Source organism: Ochlerotatus camptorhynchus, unplaced genomic scaffold (assembly GCF_037179485.1).
Source record: "Ochlerotatus camptorhynchus isolate MF236.1 unplaced genomic scaffold, CSIRO-AGI_Acam_v1.1 ptg000006l, whole genome shotgun sequence".
Classification (NCBI taxonomy): domain Eukaryota; kingdom Metazoa; phylum Arthropoda; class Insecta; order Diptera; family Culicidae; genus Ochlerotatus; species Ochlerotatus camptorhynchus.
In genome coordinates this window covers 1,292,325-1,315,023 of record NW_027040498.1, presented here as the reverse complement: position 1 = coordinate 1,315,023, position 22,699 = coordinate 1,292,325, and the positions used below count along the sequence as shown (strand labels likewise).

Below are 22,699 nucleotides of genomic sequence, written 5' to 3'. Positions count from 1 at the left end.
TCTGACAGTGAGCGCTCAGCGGCGATTGAGTTTTGCCTTTGCCGAGAGTTAGATTCAATCGGACAGCTCTCCGAAAATGCGCAATTCCACATTCGCCGAAATTGAATTCCGATCGACTTTAGCCGCCAACATCGCGGCAGCCGGCGGTCGATTGGCCAACTGCATCAGTCCTTTTTTTATTGGCTTGGAGGGTGACTAGGTGGTCAAACCGAACTGTTGAATAGTTTATGAGTTAATTGGCCAGTACGAGTGTACGGTTTGGGGTTTGTCCGGGAAATGGAAATGAATGAACATTTCGGAAGAAAGGAAATTTTTATTTGCGATACAGATGCTGTTTTCGTAATGAAAAGTGAAAAGGGCCGAAACGCAGGGAAATCAGAGCCGTATTAACAGTAGGGCGATGGTGAGCTAAAGCCAGAATCCTCAATTTAGAGGGGTGCCCCTCCTCAGAGACATCAATCATATCCTTCTCAAAAATATGTTTCAAGGAATTATTCGTTGGTTTGATTTATATTCACGGCGAATGAGAACGACTCAAATTTGAGTTTAGTTCACTCATAATCGCCAAAAGTGTAGGAACTCAGCGATGAGTAAAATTTGTCTCATGGTTTCCTGTGGAAAACCTAAAAAATCTGCCGGAAAACGAGGAAACTGACGAAAATTTTATTCAGTCTCCTAGTAGTACCAATAGACTGAGTGAATGCAATCTTTACTTTTCTCAAATTCAGGAATTTTTCCCTGGAAAATCCTGGAAAAACCTGGCAAAACGTGAGGCAAATTAACTCATCGCTGAGTTCCTGCACTTTTGGGGATTATGAGTGAACTAAACTCAAATTTGGGTCGTTCTCATTCGCCGTGTTTCTATCGAACATTAATGCTTTGAAAACTTGAAACAATACATCATAAACCATAGCCCACTTAGTAATGGAACAAACTCTTTTGCTTATTACAGCGCTCCTAGTGGACTTTTTCGGAAACTCTTGACATCTATTTGTATACAAAACCGACTCCAGCAACGAATTCTGCCCTTCAACAATGGTACAATGACAACGGAGTTCAGTTAGTTGCGAAAATCCTCAATCCCGAATTGTCCCCAGTTCAGGCCAATCGAAAACTACTGGACAATTATGAAGAGGAAACTGAAGGTAATAGGTAATAGTCATCACAACGCACAGTGGTGCCAATGGTATCAAAACACGCGCTTTTTTATTTACGCTGAAATGGTAGATTAAAGGTACTAAGTGTCTTCTGAGAAGTTTCTCGAATTACAACACTCCTTCTTATGGTAAAAGAAAATTAAAGATTGATCCACCTTAAAGTGAGATGCAATTTTTTTTTTTAGTAGGGGAAATGACGGCTTCGGCATGCCAGACTATTTTCGACAACCCAAATTGAAACACTATTTTCACTGGATTTTCTTACGAAAACACTTCGCTGAATGCATTCAAACGATTCTTTATGCTTTCAGCTTCAATTTGACTATATTTTTACCACTGAGAAAAAGCAATCTAGCAAGGTTTTCTTGAAATGCAACACACGCACTACAAATTGTAGCTGATTTCGAGTTGCCGATAATAGAACAGCAGATTTACATGCAGTTCAAATGGAACGGTTGCCGAAGAAAAACTGGTTGCCGACAATACTCGCTCTCACTAGAGAAGATTGGAGCTTTGTAAAAGCGTTTCAAAACAGTTTTTGACAATTCTTTCGACTGAAATTGTTAGAGCAGCTGGCAGCAAAAGATTGTAAACAAACCAATACTGCATATGTGTGCGTTCCTTAGAGAAAAATGCTATAGAAGGAAGGTCGCTGCTTAGGTTGCCGAGAATACGTAAATTCCCCTATTATGAGATACAAAATAATTATGTTCGGCAAAGCTGTAGAGAACGGCGCCGGTGGTGTAGTGGTAAGCGTGATTACCTCTCACCCCAGCAGGCCTGGGTTCAATCCCAGTCGGCGCCGCCGGGATGTTCTGAGGCATAACATCTCTGATCACGCCTTCCTTCGGATGGGAAGTAAAGCCGTTGGTCCCCGGTTCATGAGCTGATGGGTCGATAGGTAGGGTCCAGGTGTGGGAGCTGCCTTCCTGTGGCACGTCGGTAGCATTGGTGCTCAGCACGGAAAACAAGATCGACGGAAAAAACAAACCAAAGGAAAAAAAAAAAGCGCGTCGATCCATTGTGTGGTGTAAAAGAATAGAAAAAGAAAACACGTTCGATCATGCAGTGTTGGAGTTTGTGTGTGTGAGTTTCGAGAATGACCGAGATTGGTGATGAAAATTTCACTCAAGCGGGGATAAAGATGATATGGAGGAAAAGTAAATCATATCTAATTATTGTGTGGCTACAATGGGAGTTTTGGTGGTGATTCGGTGGCCAACGTTTTCCGCTTGCAAAAGTGCTCGGCTGCTGGTCTCTCGCCGGTGAATTATTGCGTATTTCTGTTGTTCATTACATACCAAGCGAAAACTTAATCATATTTTGTCGTGAAGTGTTGTGGTTTTTAGATGCTCGAGGGATCGTTTTTGCTTAATGAGCAGAATATCAAGCTCTCAGAATAATCCGCCATCGTTGGGTTCCGCGAGCATGAAGCGCAGGTTATAACCAAAAGTTGAATTGTTTAAACCATGAATCTCGTAAAGGGTGTATGCGTGATCCAGTTTGGATGGCATTGCAGGCTGCTTTCGGAGACGTCACTTCATTTGAATAGCTTTTTGTTAAGTCGATCGTTGATAGTGTTAATGTAAGGGGCAGGGTGGTTACAGAGCAACCGTTTTTTTGTTTAATGAGTAGAAGATCATGGATTAAAACCCAAACCTCGTTACATTACTGAGTTGGTCTATCCAGGCCTCTATTGTAGAAAATCGTTAATAATAGAAATCGGTGGAACGATTCAGAAAAGTAATACGTATATTTAGACAAATGTGACGTAAGCCTGATCCAGTTTGGAAGACATTGTTAACTATTTGCGGACATTATAATAGCTTCTTGTAACCAATAATGAACGATTGTCGGTCGTAGCTTGTTGTGATGTAAGGGTCTCGGTGGCTTTATAGCGACTGTTTTTGCTTACTGAGCAGAAGATCGTGGGTTAGAACCCAAGCACCTTACCCCAACAAACAATTCACAGTCACAAATAAGCATACACATTGAATAAATGCTGTATAACAGTGCACAATGCTGAATAAAACAGGATGTCGAATTATGTGCTGAAAAAAGCTCATTGAGATCGAAAGATGCGCCTTTATTTCACCGTTTGCTCTGATATGATTAATTTACTTATTAAAAGCTTTATAAACGTTGACTGTCTTGCTGATTCAGAACAAGAAGTTTGATCTAATAACAAACTGAATAAGTGTAATTTGCACATACATTGTCGTTTTAATTCGACTGTTTTTAATTGGTTTAATAAAATGCTTAATTAGACGTCTTATAAATGTTTTCTGGCTCCATTATTAGATTTCATTGCATTGCTTTACAATACTACTGTATATAGGTGACTACAGTCAGCAAAATAGCTCTTATACCACTATGCGTCCATGTTTTAATTGCATGTTTTGTAAATGCTTTACAATCGGCGTATTCATTCATTATTCCACAACACTGCTTCAGGCTAACAGCAAAACGAAATTGGTAGCATAGTGGTTACCGTTTCCGCTTTCCAAGTAGAAGGTCGCGAGTTCAATCCCAGCATCAACCCTTTTTTTTTTATTTATTTTCTACGCCTAATTAATTTAAATCGTAATCATAAATCGTATCACTCACGACAACCAATTCATAGATCTATCGAAAAGAATAGCATCCTTTCCTGTTACAACTTTTGTAAGTCGAATAAAAGCTTCTCGACATACCTTATTCAACACCAAATAATTCGATGTTGTGGTTGAACAAATTCTCCAGATTTGTGTGAACAAAGCCTGAACAGAAGTTATTATTAAAAATAGTACAAGTATTATTAAGCATGAAGTGGAATAAAATCGTCAAGAAGTCGTTTCTTCAATAGGTAATTGTTTGTTGGGACACCAGTGGCGTTTCCTTAACCTCTAGCTACCTGTGAACCAACTCTCAAAACATAATCAATTATCAAAAATATAGCTTGCAATGGATAGATATCGAGTAAACTAGAAGATTAAGTGTATTTTTCAACCGATTCGAGTGTGAATATGGCATTAAATCTGGTTTTGAAAGTTGATGGACAGGTAAAAAGTGAGGCTACGGGACGTCACTGCCTTACACTATTGACCGTTATGAAATTCCATTAAAAAGACGGGTACGTAAAAGAAGTAATATTTGAATTTTAGGAAAGCCGCGTTGATTGGAAATCCAGTATTTCGGCTCGCTACCTACCAAAATTTTTGAACATTATTTCCAAAAAAAAAATCGGAGTTGTGTTCCGGGAGATTCTAAAAACAATTCAATTCTAATTAGAATTTCAAAGAGAATTCGAAGAAAATTCAAAGAGATTCTCGCGACTTTGATTGGTAACCCATTTGAATATCCTGGTCTAAGAAAACTGTTCAAGATTAGGGGACCTGACATTTCTGAAAAGTGTAACCGTGAGAGGTATGAGATCTCCTTAGCCTATACCAACAACAAAGTATGACAGTAGGCAGCATGTCCCATTTTTTGTTTTGTTTTGCTGCTTGGGCCCGCTGTCACCTATGATAATGACGTCCTATAATCGACCTGGAGATCTCAAACTCGTAAAAATTGAATGATTGGTTTACCCTACGCTGTTCCAGTCTAGTGGCGATATTGCCATGATGTTAGTTCCGTTCTATCCACACTGAAAACCCACATAGAAAATTAATTCTACTCTAATGGGACTTCCTCCCATTTTCGGAATTTCCAAATGCAACCTTCCTAAAGCTTCAACTCGGCTCCGTCCAATCTGTTTCCCAATTAGGTTATCGACGATGTTGCGTGAATGAGTGCACAAACTGGATGAATGAATTGAATCTATGAATATGCGACTTTTCTATTTCCGGAATGAATTTGACCCCCTCCTCCCCCGAACCAATTTGGAGGACTGAGGTGCATACCACTAACTAACGCAAAAGCAAAACACGAGCAGAGGACTCACCTGATGCGGAGATTGTGCAGGTTGCGGAGGCTGCGGGGACGGACTCGGTGCGGACCCGTGATGGCCCGGACTCTGCGGTGGACCGTGCGGCGATGGAGGTAAATGTGACTGCTGCTGTCCACCCGGGCCCGGGCTCGCTGCCGGCGATGGCCACGACCTTACTGGCTCGTACTGAAAATTCAAAACCGAAAATAAAAAAAAAAATGTTTGCATTAAAAAACTCGATTATTGTCGATATAGTTGTACGGAAGGTATGGAACCGGGCGGAAAAAAACAACATTGCACAAAATTGACACTCGTGATAATGGGAATTGCCGGGTGGTGGAACGTTTTTCGACTGTGTGAAAAGCTGAACGAGCTAGCTGGTGTTGGCCGAGAGGGCACTTGAATATTGGATGGTTAGAATCCCCGAACAAATTCAATCGCAATCCAATCAATTACGCGCGAATGCACGGAGGGTGAAAAGTTGATGATGAATAAAAAAAAAATGGGCGAGCTAGCGATTGCAGTCACCTGTGATGACGATGACTACGGGACTACGGTCAAGCATAAAAGCGCTTAATCGAATGCAAACACACCACCGAAAGCTGCATTTGCTGTTGGTCGGTATGAACACGTTCAGGTGGCGTATTGTTGTTGGCATGGTTTGGCAGAAAGGTACGGAATGCGAACGTAAGTTCTTCTTGTGCAATTGAAACGAAGGAATACATAAATTATGTAAGCATCTTCCCGTAGTTTATAATCACTTTTCCTTTCCGTGGACTTGTTTTCAGTCGTAAATGATGACGATGTAGAAGAACGCACTGATCTGGAGAAACTCTGCAACTCGGAGAGCACCAACCTTGTTGGTGGTGATATCAAGTCTGCACGATGATGCAATCACCAACATTAACAGACAGACTGGATTTTAAGGAATCACGAACTTCATTCATTCAAGGACCGTACATATTTGCGGTATCGCGAGCTTGTGGGAAGCACGGAAGGACTATTTCGCCACACCGATAATAATGAGAGCAGGAAGAGAGGATAGGCGAACCATCCAATTGGAAGGACCACAGACGTGTGCAGGGCATTGTGACACGGTTCAAAATTAATTAAAATTCACATTCAACTGACTGCCCGAGCAAAGTCCAACATCTAAATGATAGCAAATCGAGATCAAATCATGATATGGTTCAAATCTTCCTTTGATTGCGATTGCCACTTCGAAATTTTTTTATAAACTCTCAAACCCCATAAATTTGTTCTCGAATAATAAATATGAATTGAATAAGCAAAAGGTCCAATTCTAACTTCCACTTCTAACTCACTCTGCACTCTTTTGTCTACCTCGATTTTGTTAAACAAACAATTTACTAAGTTGATATTAGATGCAAATCGCGAATTGGTGATTAGAGCGCAAAATTGAGGCACAGAGAAAAATATTAAAATTCAAGGATTTAGACAAATTTTGACAATTTTAGAACAATTAATTTTAAAGATCTAGGATAGATATGGAGCGCTGCGTTTAGCAACGAGAAGAACTGCAGCCTAGAATTAAATGTAGATCTAAGTTAGCCATGAGTATTTTAATAAAAAAATCTATGACTATTTGTTTGTATTACTTCTGCGTGAAGTTAACGATTTACATAGTTGAAGATGCTAATTTCAAATAACAGACTAAAGTGGTAATTTTATACGATAGATGAGGAGATGAAAGTATAGAGTTGATAGTTCCGTTAGAGTACGGTAGTATGAAAATTGTATATAGAGGGTAGAAAACGAGCAACGGACAACTTTGAGGAACGTACAAATCGGGTTGATCATCTCTCTTTACTAAACTCCCCCGTTGGAGAGGGATGGTGAGGGGTATCCCCCTTCATCCCACCAACAATTTAAATACGATGTACATTTGAATTTAGCATCAAACTGAACAGCTGCACCTTTGCTGCATCTTGAATTTGGTTATGCGACACGTTCGAAGTTTTCGCTCAAAACTTTACAGGCTTTTATATGATTGGGAGTTCTTTTCAGAATTTTAAGAAAATAAATTTTTAAATTCTCTCTGGAACTCCCTTGAAAATGCATTCATAACAGTCCAGAAATTCTCTGTAGAACACTCCCAAAAATTCGTAAAATTCTTCCTTAGATTCTCTTTGAATTTAAAACGCTTTCTGGGATTCACTGGAGCTTCCTTTTTTTTCTTTTTTTTTGTTTGAAATTCTCCAAAGAGTTCCCATACAATTCACCTTAGATTCTCAACCAACAATTGAAAAGGACCTATTAGTTTTCATGAGCGAAACTTGTAATCCCCCTTTGCTCAGAACTATCTTGGAGTTCTTCAATTAACTGATCTGGAAATTGCATGAAATTCTCAGTAAATTCACTAGAAATTGCATTCGAAATGCGCTTGGAATTATCCTCGGAGTTTCCTAAATTCACTTCCGTTGGTATTTTTCATGAATACTGGAATCCTCCTGACTCTTGGTAAAAATAGTAAAAATTCTCATAGAGATTTTTCGAAAGCTCCCTAGAAAATATTCTCTGAAATACCTCGGTGTTATCTCCACAATTCTTTCTAAAATCTGCTTAAAATTGATAGTTCTTCAAAGTGCATTGCATCCTAAAAATCTAGTCCACGCCAAGGGTCTTGAAATCTTATTGTTTTCGAAGAGAGGACGAGATATATTTTTTCAGATTTGTCATTTTTAGTATTTTCCCGATGACTATCCGGAATAATTTTCTTGCGGAGCTGGTGCTCAAAATGTGCTTGAGGCAAATCAAATATAATGGGATTAAAAACAAGTGTTTCATATGTAAAGAGCACAGTGAACCGGGAAAACCGGAATAGCAGGGAATTTAAACCCTGCTATTCCGGTTTTCCCGGTTCACTGTGCTCTTTACATATGAAACACTTGTTTTTAATCCCATTATATTTGATTTGCCTCAAGCACATTTTGAGCACCAGCTCCGCAAGAAAATTATTCCGGATAGTACGCATAACCGAAAGCTAATCCAGGGGAAATCTCAGAAACAGCGCATTCATCTCCAACCCTCAACTTAATTAAATCTACATAAATTGCGTGATAGCCTCTCACCCCAAAAGGCCTGGATTCAATCCCAGTCGACGCCGCCGGGATTTTCTGAGGCATACAATCCCCGATCACGCCTTGCTTCGGAAGGGAAGTAAAGCCGTTGGTCCCCGGTCCATGAGTTGATGGGTCGATAGGTATGGTCCAGGAGTGGGAGCTGCCTCCCTGGCGTTGGTAGCATTGGTACTCAGTACGGAAAACAAATCAAGGAAAACAAATTGCAATAGCAACAACATTACAATACTAAAATTTCACTGAGAAGCTAATTTTACGAGTTAACCAGGTTTCCAAATTCAAAATTCTTCCCATTATCCTAAATTCTCATTTAGTTAGTTCTCTGAGCTAATCAAGCTGTTAAGAACACAATAAGGAACAATAACTAGAAGCAATTGGTAGAAAAGCTTCTAGGGCTCCCCGGAAGTTTGAAAATTTTCATGGATATTCTGAGATCTTGCTCCAGTTAAGAGAACTTTGGATAAAATAATTACGAAACTTGGAAGAAGTTGACATTTTCTAGAAATTAAGGGAGTTATAGGAAATAACTAAAAGTTCAGCAAACTTGGTAGAAATTCAGTTGTACTTTGTTTAAGCTATGGAAAAATCTTACGAATTCAGTAAGCTCCGAAGAAGTTGACGGAACTTCCCGCAAAAGTTCAGGAAACTTCATATAGGGAATCTCGGATAAGCTCAATGGATTGTAAAGAAGTTCAGTTTGAGTTCATGGAACTGATTTAAAGTACAAAAAGCTATGTGGAAGTACAGGAAACTTCGTAGAATTTTAGACACTTTCGTTGATATTGATGGCTTGCCAATAAAATATAAATAAAGTTCTCTGGATATTTTTCAAGATTTAAGGTTGATCAAGAATTATTCTGAATAAAACAGTTTTTTTACTCTCCTGGTATCAGTGTTCACTCGGCTGTCGACAAAAGCAGGCCACGCTATCGTCTGTTTTCTCGGCAGCAACCATTGTGTGGTCCTCCTCATTGTTCTTCATCAGCAGTTCTTTCAGTCGATGCGTCGTCGACTTTGGAAATCAACCGTTTAGTGATGAGTGTGTGAGTGCTGACCACGTTTTGCGTCCATTGCTACAATCAATGAAAGCGCTTTGCCCCCTGTTGGCGTAACTGCCATACAATGAAACCACTGGAAGCGGCTCCAGATCTAATGGAAGAGGCTTTTTGGATAGCGGAAGATACAGTGTTTATTGTGTTGTACCTTTTGATTATACTTTTAAGATGTATTGTTTAGTGACCAAGAATTCTCGGCTCTGTAAAGTTAATTCGTTTGAGCCTTATCAAATAAACTAATAAACAACAAAAACTCTCCTGGTATGAAGTAATGTATTGAAGTCAACCAATGTAAACATTATTCAATTTCACCTCTAATATTTCTATTTATGATGGGAAGTTCTGTCAGTGTAAGTCACATTTTTTTCAAGAACATCAATAATTAATTCTCTTAACTTTTTCATGAAAAAATGATTCATTATGCAAAGAATTTACGAATTTAAAAGATCAATCGAAGAGTCACGATTTGACTTTAAGCAAAATGTAGTTTATCGGCGCTTACTACCAACCGATGGTGATGAATCGATTATTTTGAAGATCTGCAATTGTTCAAAAATTCAAATTTCGTCTCTCAGATATTCTTCCAAGACGGCAGGTTGATCAGGAAGTATTTGAAAGATTTCCAGCTGATCGAAAATTGCAATTAAGTTCTCTGCATACTTTTTTAAGACTTCAGTTTGATCAAGTATTAGTCTGAAGATATTATGAAAATTCAAATGACTTCTCCACATATTATTTGCTTGATCAGATATTATCAATTGTACGACATTTCACGAACTATTTTAACTGATGTTCGAAAGAAGGGAAATTCTCCTAGAGTTATTAGTTCAGATTTTGCACTAACCATTCTAAGCTAGAGGCTCACAAGTGTCCCAAAGTTCAGAATGAACAGGATAATGCGAAACAACTGCTCAACTGCTGTTTAAAAGAAGGAAAATTATCCAAGAATTATAAAATTCTGATTTCACATTCATGATTTCAAACCAGAAACTATGTTTATTTCAGAAAGCTCAGAATTACAGGAAAATTAAAAAGAACTACTCCTGTTTAAGGTGATGCCTTGTAGCATGCTTTTTCGCATTACACTCGCAATTTCACAATTCGAAATATTATGGTTTTTGTGAATGCTCAGCTACGTATAGCAACAACCACTACTTGTTTGCTCCGTAAATCTTGAGTAGTGTGATAAGAGAAAGGACTAAAAGGAAATACCTTAAAAGAAGGAAAGTTCTCATAATGCTAAAAAATTATTCAGGCATAACACATTCAACCAAAAGGAATTCAGCGAAACGGGTTATTTCGCCAAATGGAACTCCACGAAATGGCTGGTTATTCAAGATGAAGATCTGAAGATCTTTAACAACTAAATAACTTAAACGGCGCATCGCATATATTCTCTAAAGATAGGTCAGAAATGATATGAAGGATCTCCAGGTTATTTCATTAAAGTCCTCTGGATATTTTTTAAAGACTTCAATTTAATATTCAACTGTTCAAAAATTCCCTCGTTACAGTCCCTCAGATATTATTCAAAACTGTAACGTTGATCAGGCAGAATTCAAACGATCCCCTGCTAATCGAAGATGTCAGTAAAGTCCTGTGACAGAATTTGAAATGTCTTCAAAATGAGACATGTCTTTAAATCTGGCGCCCCTTTGGATCTGTCCATAAAGTCATCTTATTTCTACTTCTTAGCATTTTAATTTGTATTTGTATTTGCGTTGCAAAAATGAAGTGAGAAATGCTCGCTGCACATCTTGAACTTTAAGTGTAAAAATTCATTGGTGTTGATTAAAATGTTAAGATTTACCTACTCTTTGCATGTCTATAGAAAACTATGATCATAATCTATCAATTACTTTAAAGAATAACAAATTTCAACAACGGAGTGAAAATTTATTAACAAATGAGCAATTGGTGTGTACAATTGTGCATGCCAAGCATGCTTCAGGGAAATTGAAGCATAGTCTTGCTTTGTAGCTGTAGCCGACTGAGCTTATTTTTTAATATGTTTCCAAAAACAGAATTTCGGGAAAAGTATTGAAGTTACGAAGTAGTTTGGGGAGGATACCAAAGATTTACTTATTAGAAATTCTAATAAACACGGTCGATTGAACCAACTCAAATCCGTAGGTTGGTCCCCGGTTCATGAGTTTGATGGGTCGTAAGGTAGGGTACAGGTGTGGGAGCTGCCTCTCTGGCGTCGGTAGCATTGGTGCTCAGCACGGAAAACAAGATCGACGGAAAACAAACCAAAGGAAAAAAAATCCGTAGGTTACTCATAGACTGGAGTAAAATTTTCTTCGATTCCGCTGGCAAAATTTTCGAATATGAGGAAAATCGTAAGAGGCTTCACTTAGTTTATTAGTAAATGTGTAAAATTTTCGTCGATTTTCCTCATATTCGAATGAATAAGCGCGGAAAATTTTACTGTCTATGATTTTTAGTGCAAAACCATTCAATTAGTTTAATTCGATCTCATCGGCCGTGTATTGAACAATGTGAGAAGTTTGAGCGTAAGTAGCAGGGTTGTTCCTGTTAAACAAATCACCGAGAATACTTCAAGGCGAAAATAATTGTGATTCATGTGAGTCATGATTGAATCACCATCGGCAACATAAAGCGGTAGCTAAATTTCATCGAAATGTCGAATAAATAAATGTAGGAACCCTCCCCTGAACATGGCACTGCAGAAAATCCTAGCTCAAGTATAAGATGATTAAACCGGCTGGAAGGAGCATCCGCTTCGGCATCCATCCACACGTCTCTCGCCTTTCTCGAGTGTAACCTAACATTCACAACTACCGACACTGAGAACTGACGGGTTCATGAATCTGTGATGACGCCCGTTCCTTCCATCTGGAGCAAATTTGTACGATTCACCTACTCCGTTAGGAACGACGCGTCACCGTCAAAAGCGCTGTGGCGTATTGCTGAGATCCGATTCAAATGCGGATGCATTGGGATGCACGTCAAGCAAACCGTCATACGACGACTGCGACTACGACGAGAACGACGATGTGATAAATATAAATTGACGATAGTACCAAGGAGCCTGGAGGATGGCGATGGTAAATTTCAATCAAAGAGACCGGAAGAAGACCTTCCATCTGAATGATGCCAGACAGGATCGGGATGAATGATTGTGTGCGAGGTGATGGTGGAACGATGAAGATTAGATTGTTGGCAAACAACTCGATCCAAGAATCGGTTCAAGGTCGGAATATTCTAGTTGTTATAAGATGTGGGTTGGGTACCTTCCAGAGTTAGAATCTACTGTGTTCTAATTTTGTAAACGAGCATTGATCTGCACAGCAGCCTCCCATTTTATATCAATTACAGAGTTCAAAACCTTGAAGACCATGATATGATTGATCCAATTTCAAGTAAAACAAAACCAGCTCTAATCATTTGCTCCGGCGGCAATTTATTCAAAGCCCATGCTTCAATCAACACAATTTCCTTTCAAAGATCCTAACTGGAGGAACACAGATCAAAGAAAAGTAAAAGATGGAAATCAGGAGACTGCTGCAATCGCACTTTACAACTTGTTGGTTCCTGGCGGAGACGGAGTCACGCAGCACAAACAGACGAACAAATGTTGTCCCGGTCTAGATGTCGGGCCGAGGACGGCTGCATCAGCAACGATTATTGCGCGCGAAAAGTTTCCTAAAAGGTCATAACAACAGAGGCCAACGAGGACGACGATGACAGAACAGACAGACATAATCGTTTTATATTGCACTGGCAAGCACCACCGACGTTTCTCTGCTCGTGATGTTCGTTCAAGCTCCTAAGGGAGGTTGGGTCCAACACAAGAAAAAAAAAGGGAACGGCCAGGATGACGACAAAATTGCATTTTTAGTTATACTTTGTGTGCATTCCGCCGCAGAGGATTTCACAGTAAAATCAAGTGCTAACTTACCTGATGTGGAGGGTAGGGCGACCGATGGTTGGGACCGGTATTCGGCCCTGGTGGAGTTGGATATCGTTGCTGGTAGGGAGTATACTGAGAATTGGTAGGTGGTCCCTGCGACGAGGGAGGTAGCGGTGGGGGACCACTTCCAGGCTGACCCGGTTGACCGCTGCCTGACTGCGGGGGTTGCCCCGGCCCAGGTTGGTGACCTTGGGGCGGAGGTGGAGGACCCCCTTGGCCGGGTTGACCGCCTTGCTGCTGGCCCGGCTGTTGACCCGGTTGTTGCTGTTGCTGTCCACCTTGTTGCTGTGACGGAGAAGGGTAGCTACCAGGACTCTGCCCGGGGGGACCAGGCGGATAGGGGGACTGACCGCGAGAGTTGGCACCCTGCAATGGAAGGGGGAAAAAGTAGACGTAAGTATTAAGCAAAAAAAAGTTTCTTCTTGAATAATTGCGTTCAATTTGGGGAGGCATTTTTCAAACGAATTTATGGCAATTGATTTTTAATTCAAATTCAAATGAAATTACTAGAAATTACTCGTTTCCCGGAAATCCGTTTTCTGGGATGACCCATTTCCCGGAAAACAAAAAATCTAAGCTAAAACATATCCAAAAAGTCAGTACCTATTGTTTTTAAATTCTCTCATATACCTACAGCCATTCCATTCCATAGCAAAACGATATAGTGGTTATCAAAATTTCGTAAAAATTGGTAGTTTTGTTCAGAAACGATCCTCGTGACCAAAAATGCCATTTTGCATTTACAGATCACCATTTTAAATCCAGTCTTAATTTTGAAAAGAGACTATAGAAAAATGTTAAGCTTATCTTCAGCAAAATTGTTGCTCGAAAAATGTTGGTCCTATCGGTTTGGTACCTTGGACAATGTTGTAGAGGACATCTGGAACTATTTGAAAAAAAAAATGAACTCTAAAAAAATTAATTTAAAATAAAGACAAAATCGTTTTCCTCAAAAACGATTTTTTTTATATGTTTAATGGAACAATGAATGCCACCTATTGCGTTATAGTTTTCGAGATGTAGCGGTTTGAAAGTCGATTTTCTTAATGTTGGTAGTTTTTGGCCATTTTCGAATGTATTTCGTGGTTCTCCAGTTTCTACAATATTTTTTCCCGAAATATCGGGAAATTCACAGTAAAAAAGTTCTTACCAGCTCATCAAGTTTTCATTTTAAATTAAAAAAAAATGATTTTTTTTAGAAAGCACTTTTTTCAAATATTTTCAGATGTTCTCTGCAACATTGTCGAAGGTACCAAACCGATTGGAAAAACATTTTTCGATTAACAGTTTTCTGAAGATACGCTTTACATTTTTCTATAGCCCCTTTTCAAAATTAAGGCTCGATTCATCTGATCGTGATCTGAAGATGTAAAATGGCATTTTTGATCATGAGAAACGTTTCTGAAAATTTTCAGCCAAATGAAAAACTACGAAAATTAATGGATTTGGCAAGTCGGCAAGCGTCGCTCCCGTATTTTTTATTTTGTCATTAAGGTGGTCCAAAAAATCATTTTTTTAATATATTAAATGAAAGGTAATTGAAAATACTTTTTAGGAAAAAATAAATAATGATATTAAACAAATAGGATTGTGTATTGAAAATCATTGCTTGAATTTGTTTTTATTTTATGATGGTTTGTAGACAGCGGGCGCAATATACTTTTATATTTTTCCTTGAAAATTTAGGCTTTTTCACACAACATATCAAAAATCAACGTTGTGTTTTTTTCTGGTTTTAGTTATATTTTTTTGAAGTTATCAAGTTTGGAGCGACTAGACTACCATGCGTCATGACCATGTTACAGTCGTTTTAACTCAATGGAGACGCATGGCAGTCTAGTCAAATAGGAGTATTGATTTTGTAGACCACCCTAACATGGAAATGGAAATAAATTATACATGAACTTTTACAAAAATGTGAATGGTTGCCCATAACACACACATATACAAATTTCCATGCAAATTGGTAAGTTCTTATTCTATTTGGCCTGGAACTGGTCTTATGCCAAATGACCATTATGTCAAACGACTTTAGAACAAATGACCTACAAGCTGTCCTGTCAAAAGAGCAGATTTCTCTTCGAAATGTTAAATGACAGGACACTAACAAACATATACCTCCAAATTTAGACTAGAGAGCTGAGCAGTTCCAGGCCAAATAGCGGAAAAGCCATGTAGATTATGTGTTCTTTTTCAATTGGCTTAGTACTAAGCAATTACAGATCAAAAATTTAATATTTTGATTAATTCCGGTATCTTTTAAGCCGTTGTTGGGTCTATAAATGGATGCAACTTCGTCCTATCGAAAATGAATCGGCATGTGAAATCGCGCTTCTTTTTCACTCCTTATCATTCATCGTAACTACATCGTTGATGTCACTTTCCCTTCTCGCGTAAGAACCGATGAAGATAAAAGAGACAGAGTTTTCTTTTTGGTTGATGCTTAATAACGATGCTTTTCCAATAAAAATAAAAGCCAAATAGATCATCTCACGACCACACATATAACGAACTGTCAAGTCAAGTAATAGCAAGCCAACCATTGCATTAGCTCCTAAGTAACATTGACAAATTCTTTCAGTAGATTTTCTCTTTGCATCCCCACGGCCATGCATAGACACTAGACTGATGCAAAATTTGAAATTTTCGCTCCACAGTGCTCAAACGGTTCCAAATTGGGTCCTGATTAACCTCCCAAAATGTGAACTCATTCAGTAAGAAACTGACTTGGCACAAACCATTTGAAGTTTAGATGGGAATTACTATAGAGAAACCGTAATTTCGGTTCAAAATTCACCAGTTCACTCTACTTCAGAAAATGATAACTGAGCATAACGAAAAATTTTCCCAGCTACAACTACAACAAAGACCACTTTTCGATCAAATGTAAAGAACCAAAAATTAATAATGATTCAAGTCACTGATGTCTTACGATTATGCTCAATCAACTGTTCAGCAGACAAAAATCATGGCTACTATGTCACACTGCAGAATACAGTGTTGCCCACAATACAGTTGCTTAATCTAGCCATAAGATTATCAATCTTATAAACAATTAATAACTATTTAGTTTGACGTTTGGCTGAAAAACGTTTTTTTGCAAAGTTGTAGCTGATAAAAATTCCCCTAAGAATAGAAATAGAATTTGTGAACAGTTCAATATGTAAAAAGGCTAGAGGACAATGAACAAAATGTTTCGTTTCCCCATAGTAATTTCCATATAAACTTCAAATGGTTTGTGCCAAGTCAGTTTCTTATCAAATGAGTTTAAGCTTTCGGAGGCTAATCAGCACCCCATTTGAAACCGTTTGAACACTGTGGAGCGAAATTTTCAAATTTTGTATCAGTCTATTAGACACTTCCCGCTATTTTCAACACATAGTTCGATAAAAGAAGCTATTTTCTAGAATCTAATACGGATAACACGACAAGAAACGGATTTGTAACCAAGTTATTAACGAAAGAGAAAGTCGACGAGGAGAATCGATCAATGTTACTTAGGACCTAATGCATTGTTCGGCTTGATAGTTTTTCGAAGGGCCTACAAGGTAAATGAATTTAACTCATATTTGAATCAAGATCACTTAAATTCGCAAAATTGTAAGTCATTCATAGAATGAGTAAATGTTTACTTAAATATGGTAAACTGTCACTCATATATGAGTAAATGTCACTCAAATATGAGTGAGATTTAATCATATTTGATAAAAAAAAAAAATACTCATTCTACGAGTGATCTACGCTTTTGCAAATTTGAGTGAACGGTACTCAAATATTAGTTAGTCTCATTTACCGTGAAATTTGTTTTGATGGGAGGATCGACTGCAAGGTATGTCGAAAGTGTGCCGATGAATGTGCCCAAGCTGTGTCGAATCTAATTTCGGCGCAATGTGCTGAGTGACTTACCCCTTGACCCACGTCCTATTGACCAATACTTGAAAAAGAAAATACTGAAAGGTTATTCAATAAAAGAATAAAAAAATGATTTACGTATATTCCCAAGATTCTGGGGCTTTGAAATTTGTGTAGGATCTGAAACTAGATTTTTTCTTCAAAATTTGGGATTAATAACAATTTTTGGGATGCAAAATTTGAAGCAAAAAATAGTTAAAATGTGGGATTATGAAATTTGTTCAAGATTACAGATTTGAAAAAAATATCATATTTATTAAATAGTCGTGCAGTTATAATTGTCACGGCTCTAAGATTTCTAAGAATTTTAAGAGTTATATCAAATTACAGAACAATTGATAGAATCTTGCGGACAAACCCTGGAATTATTAGTAAAATTTAAAAGTATTCAAAGTGTTAATTTCAAACAAATATTGAGGAGGATTCGCACATAGTTTTCGAAGGAGAAGTTCTGAGCAGAGTTCCAGAATAATTCTGACATGAAGTTCTTAGAAATTGTTAGAAAAATGTGGTGGAACTTCTGTGGAAAAGATTTTAAGTTCTAAATTAAATTCATAGGTAATTTTTGAAGATATCAAAAGGAGCTGTAAAAAAAAAACTTTAGAGAAAATTCCTACGTGATTCCGAAGAGATTTGTATGTGGACCGTGAAAAAAAAAGAATTATTCCTAGAGAATTATGATGAGAATTCAACAAGACACAGAGTTTTAAGAGTGTTCTGACGATAATTAAAACCCTAGTGTGAAAGATTCATCACAGAGTTGCAACAAAATTTATTGCTAATAATTAGAAAGAAATCCTTCAAAATACTCCAAGGGGTTTCTAAATAAAATTTCGAGAGATGTATCCTGTTATAATTATTACGCCGAGCGTTTTTTGTATAAAGGGTGATACGGTCAAAATTTGGTCAATATCAACTTGACGTATTTCTTTCAATTTTGCATTTAAAAAACCTGAACACCCCTCATTTTGAAGGTGTGTGTGTGTAGAATGTTGCTCCTATTTTGATTTTGGAATTCACTCTTCAGTTGTCAAAATGCCGTCCAAGCAAGAAGAGCAGCGTATCAAAATTTTGCTCGCGCATCGCGAAAATCCGAGCTACTCGCACGCAAAGTTGGCAAAATCGCTAAAAGTTGCCAAATCAACCGTTACAAATGTAATTAAAGTGTTTGGGGAACGTTTGTCGACAGCCAGGAAGTCTGGATCGGGGGGAAATCGAAAACCGGAAGCCGCTGAGACGACAAAGAGAGTTGCCGGTAGTTTCAAGCGAAACCCTAACCTCTCTCTCCGAGATGCCGCAAATAAGCTGGGTGTATCGTCTACAACCGTGCATCGAGCCAAAAAACGAGCCGGACTATCGACTTACAAGAAGGTAGTGACTCCAAATCGCGATGATAAACAAAATACGACGGCCAAAGCGCGATCCCGGAGGCTGTACACGACGATGCTGACGAAGTTTGACTGCGTGGTAATGGACGACGAAACCTACGTCAAAGCCGACTACAAGCAGCTTCCGGGACAGGAGTTTTATACGGCAAAAGGAAGGGGAAAGGTAGAAGATGTTTTCAAGCACATGAAACTGTCAAAGTTCGCAAAGAAATATCTGGTTTGGCAAGCCATCTGTACCTGTGGCTTGAAAAGCAGCATTTTCATAGCTTCCGGGACTGTCAACCAAGAAATTTACGTGAAAGAGTGTTTGAATAAACGTCTGCTGCCTTTCCTGAAGAAACACGGTTGTTCCGTACTGTTTTGGCCGGATTTGGCATCTTGCCATTACGGTAAAAAGGCCATGGAGTGGTACCCCGCCAACAACGTGCAGGTGGTTCCCAAGAACAAGAACCCTCCCAACACGCCAGAGCTCCGCCCAATTGAGAAATACTGGGCTATTGTCAAGCGGAACCTAAAGAAGACCAAAAAAACTGCTAAGGGCGAGCAGCAGTTCAAGGCAAACTGGCTTTCTGCGGCGAAGAAGGTGGACAAGGTGGCTGTACAAAATCTGATGGCAGGGGTCAAGCGTAAGGCCCGGCAATTCGGATTTGGAAAAGCGGAAGCCTAACTGAATATTTTTCCTGAATTTTATACTAATTGAACTTGAAAAAGAAATTTAATTTGATTTTTTAAATAAACGATTTCACCGATTTACACGCGTTTTCCCTTGACCAAATTTTGACCGTATCACCCTTTATATTATTCCAGGAAAGCATTAATTTTGTCCAACCACTGACGCCATTTTGATTGGAAGTCACGTTTTCTTTCTGTGATTTTTTGAAAATTATTGAATCCGGCATTTTGACTTTTTTTTTCAGGACTGAAAATAGCCTAAGTTTTGCTCAAATGTGAATGATTAGCCATAACAAACAATTGTGCGAAGTTTCACGAAAATCGTAGAGGGCCGTGTTGGATCGATTCGTCATTTAGCTTGGAATTGCTCAGCTGTAAAGTGTTATAAGCGTTTTCCGTGATACAATAACAATGTTTTGTTCTGTTTTGGTTGTAATCAATCACGTTACAACTCCCTACCTTGCACATGGCAGAAGAGTCACCGAAAATTAATCAACTTTTAGATTAAACAATTTCATTTCATTTTCATTTTGCAGCGTTTGGTGGGGCAATGGGAGCGCAAGTCAATCCAAAGCCGAGGATAAAGGACGGGTAATGGCTGAATAGTCTATGCGGACCACTTGAACGCCATGGGAAAATGAAGGGATTGAAGAGGCCGGTTATTGGGGGGTTTTGAGGAAATGACACATAGTGATGCTAAATGTAAAGAAACCGAAAATCCATCTCCCACTGATTCATCCTTTCACATATATACCAAATTGATATTTTAAAGCAATAATCAAAATAAACAGACAATACATGAAAAGGCTAATTGCCAGTTGCTTTAAAGGCTAGTTGCCTCCCTAAGCGGACCCTCCGCATCCTAACTCTTCTGTTAATCCACTGAATGCTACTAGGCTGTCTAAATTTTCTTATTTAAGTTCATTTGATGATTGTGATATCTCTAGTCTAATTTAATAAATAAGTGAAATCTCTAATCTACCTACCATACTTTATTAAGTACCTGCACTTGTGAATGTAATCTAAAATTTAACGTGTTTCAAGTTGTTTTTGACTTTAATCTATATTTAATATATATTAGTTCGTCCCAGGTGACACCATAATGTGACTAAAATGCTTCATTTTGATGTTATTTTCCTAGCTGATTTTTAAATTACATATGGTATATGCTCCAACTATGCTCACACGCTTCCACTATGTCGCACCACAAAAATACGTATGAGTATGTCACAATAGAAGCACGCCACAGTAGAAATCTCGAGCCATAGTTCAAACACTTATCCCAAATCAAAATGAAGCAAATATAAGATTAGTTACAATACCATGTACGAAAATGGTGTTTAACATTGTTCCCTGAGTAATACCTCAATGAAAACAACAATGAAAGCTTGTCACGCAAGTAGAAGGAATACTGTTGAGCACTTTCTGAAATATTTCAATAGTATAATTCCCTTGCAAACCCAAATCAATCTATCTGCGTAAGAATAAATAAAATAAGAGTGATTTGCGGCAAAACCCGCCAGTATCGCACCCAACGTCAGTGCCTATACGTAAGCGTACTACAACGCGGCTTTCAACTAAAGGAGTAACAAGTGTGATACTATCACTTCAGGCTAGAATTTTGGTTCTCTTATGCAATGATTCATCAGAGAGGGGAAGCTCAGTAATCCTCATCGCATGCTCATGACGCTATTCTGTCACGGCATGAGCCAACGATGCCGGACCTAAACCAACCGTCTCCAACGCTCCACTATGAAGCATAAGATTAGGCCCGCCCACCAACGTCCAGGTTAAAAAATTAGCCAAGGGGAGGGCAATCAACTTTTAGATTAAACAATTTTAAATTTTTAATCCGGAATTGGTTAGTTAGTACTAAGCCAATTGAAAAAGAACACATAACACTAGTTTACAGCATATATGAACTTTGTACGCTGATGGTCATTTTCCGTGTAAAATCGTGCGCTGAATCCAAAAATGTAGTCAGAAAAAAAGTTTTCTAGATACAACTAAACAATGAATTTCCAAATAATAAAAGTTTGTTTACTAAAATAAAAATATCTACGGCTGTAAAGAAGCTATAAAAATTATTTTAATACTAAATTAAAAGTGAGAAAATTTGCTTTCGATCAACTACATACTATTTTTCAGTGAGATTAGTGGTATTGTTGGCACAACCGCTACAAACATTTGTATTTATCCTGCTTAAAAAATCCATTGTTTTTTGGAAATAAGCAAAACATTAAAAAACAAATTAAACCACCTAATAACTAAAAACAATACCACTAATCTCACTGAAAAATAGTAGCAGGTGATCGAAAGCAAATTTTCTCAGCAAACAATAATTGATATAGCTTCTTTACAGCCGGAGATATTTGAATTTTAGTAAACAAACTTTTATTAGGTGAAATTTCATTGTTTAGCTGTATCTAGAAAACTATCCTACTGAGATTTTTCCTGACTACATTTTTGGAATCTGTGGCTAAGAAATCATAAGGAATTCTTAAGCTTAGTTTTCGTAAATCTTATAATAAGTTTGTCCAACATTGTCCAAAATTCTCACCCCAGAAGGCCTGGGTTCAATCCCAGTCGGCGCCGCCGGGATGTTCGGAGGCATAACATCTCTGATCCTTCGGAAGGGAAGTAAAGCCGTTGGTCCCCGGTTCATGAGTTGATGGGTCGATAGGTAGGGTCCAGGTGTGGGAGCTTCCTCCGTCGGTAGCATTGGTGCTCAGAACGGAAAATAAGATCGACGGCAAACAAATCAAGGAAAAAAAAAAACACTATCCATAACTTGTACATCCAAGAAATTATTTGACTAATGACGCGTAGGCCATCAAATCCATCCCATCCCGAATATCATATCCAATTCGCAAACGATCTCTACTGTTATCTCCTGCTGATCGTGTGCCCTGTATCGCTAGCTACTCAGTATCAATCGATGATGAAAAAGACAACAGTAGTGCACAGCCAACACACATTCAAATGAAGTTTGAAACTGACAAATCAAATCACGTTCACAAATAAAAACTAAATCAATCCGTCGGATACTGCAAGCACATGTCAACAACGAAAAAGCACAAGCTGCTCTTCCGCAACTGTGCTGTAATGAATCATGAAAAAAAATCTCCCAACTTTGCCACCGGTTATGAACACAAACTTCCGAATGTCACAGTCATTACAATCAAAAGCCCTCCCGCAAAACAGTACCCGGTATTAGGACACAGACGCATTCGAATTGCAAAATAAACGTCCCCATCGGAGTACAACTTTGTCCCCATGCATCCTCCCAGGGCACGTATCACAGCAGCATTTCCGTTCCGCTCTGCTGTCGTTTGGTCGCGTCGGTATCAGAGATGACTGGGACAATAAAGATATTTTAGAATCCTGCCATACACATTCCAGAGTCCGTGCCTCTTCTGCACCGGAGCGGTGCAAGAATAAATAATCGTCCTACTCAAAAAGTTATCCGTATCCGTCGTCGTCATCATCGTGCAAAACGTTCCGAATAGCACCGTCCCATCGCAGCATATCGATAGCACTCCGGGTCCATATCCACATCCCAAACAG

At 38.6% G+C, this 22,699-nt stretch overlaps 1 protein-coding gene across 9 annotated transcripts in view; it reads right to left on the bottom strand.

Moving 5' to 3' along the window:
• LOC135717486 (trithorax group protein osa-like) overlaps positions 1 to 22,699 on the bottom strand; it is a 508,226-nt gene that overhangs the window by 345,894 nt on the left and 139,633 nt on the right. For all 9 annotated transcript variants that reach the window (XM_065239592.1, XM_065239638.1, XM_065239608.1 and 6 more), the window contains exons 3-4: positions 13,149 to 13,526; positions 5,083 to 5,253 (exon numbers count right to left, since the gene is read on the bottom strand). In XM_065239592.1, the coding sequence (XP_065095664.1) occupies positions 5,083 to 5,253; positions 13,149 to 13,526 (549 nt within the window). The remainder of the gene's footprint in view (positions 1 to 5,082; positions 5,254 to 13,148; positions 13,527 to 22,699) is intronic.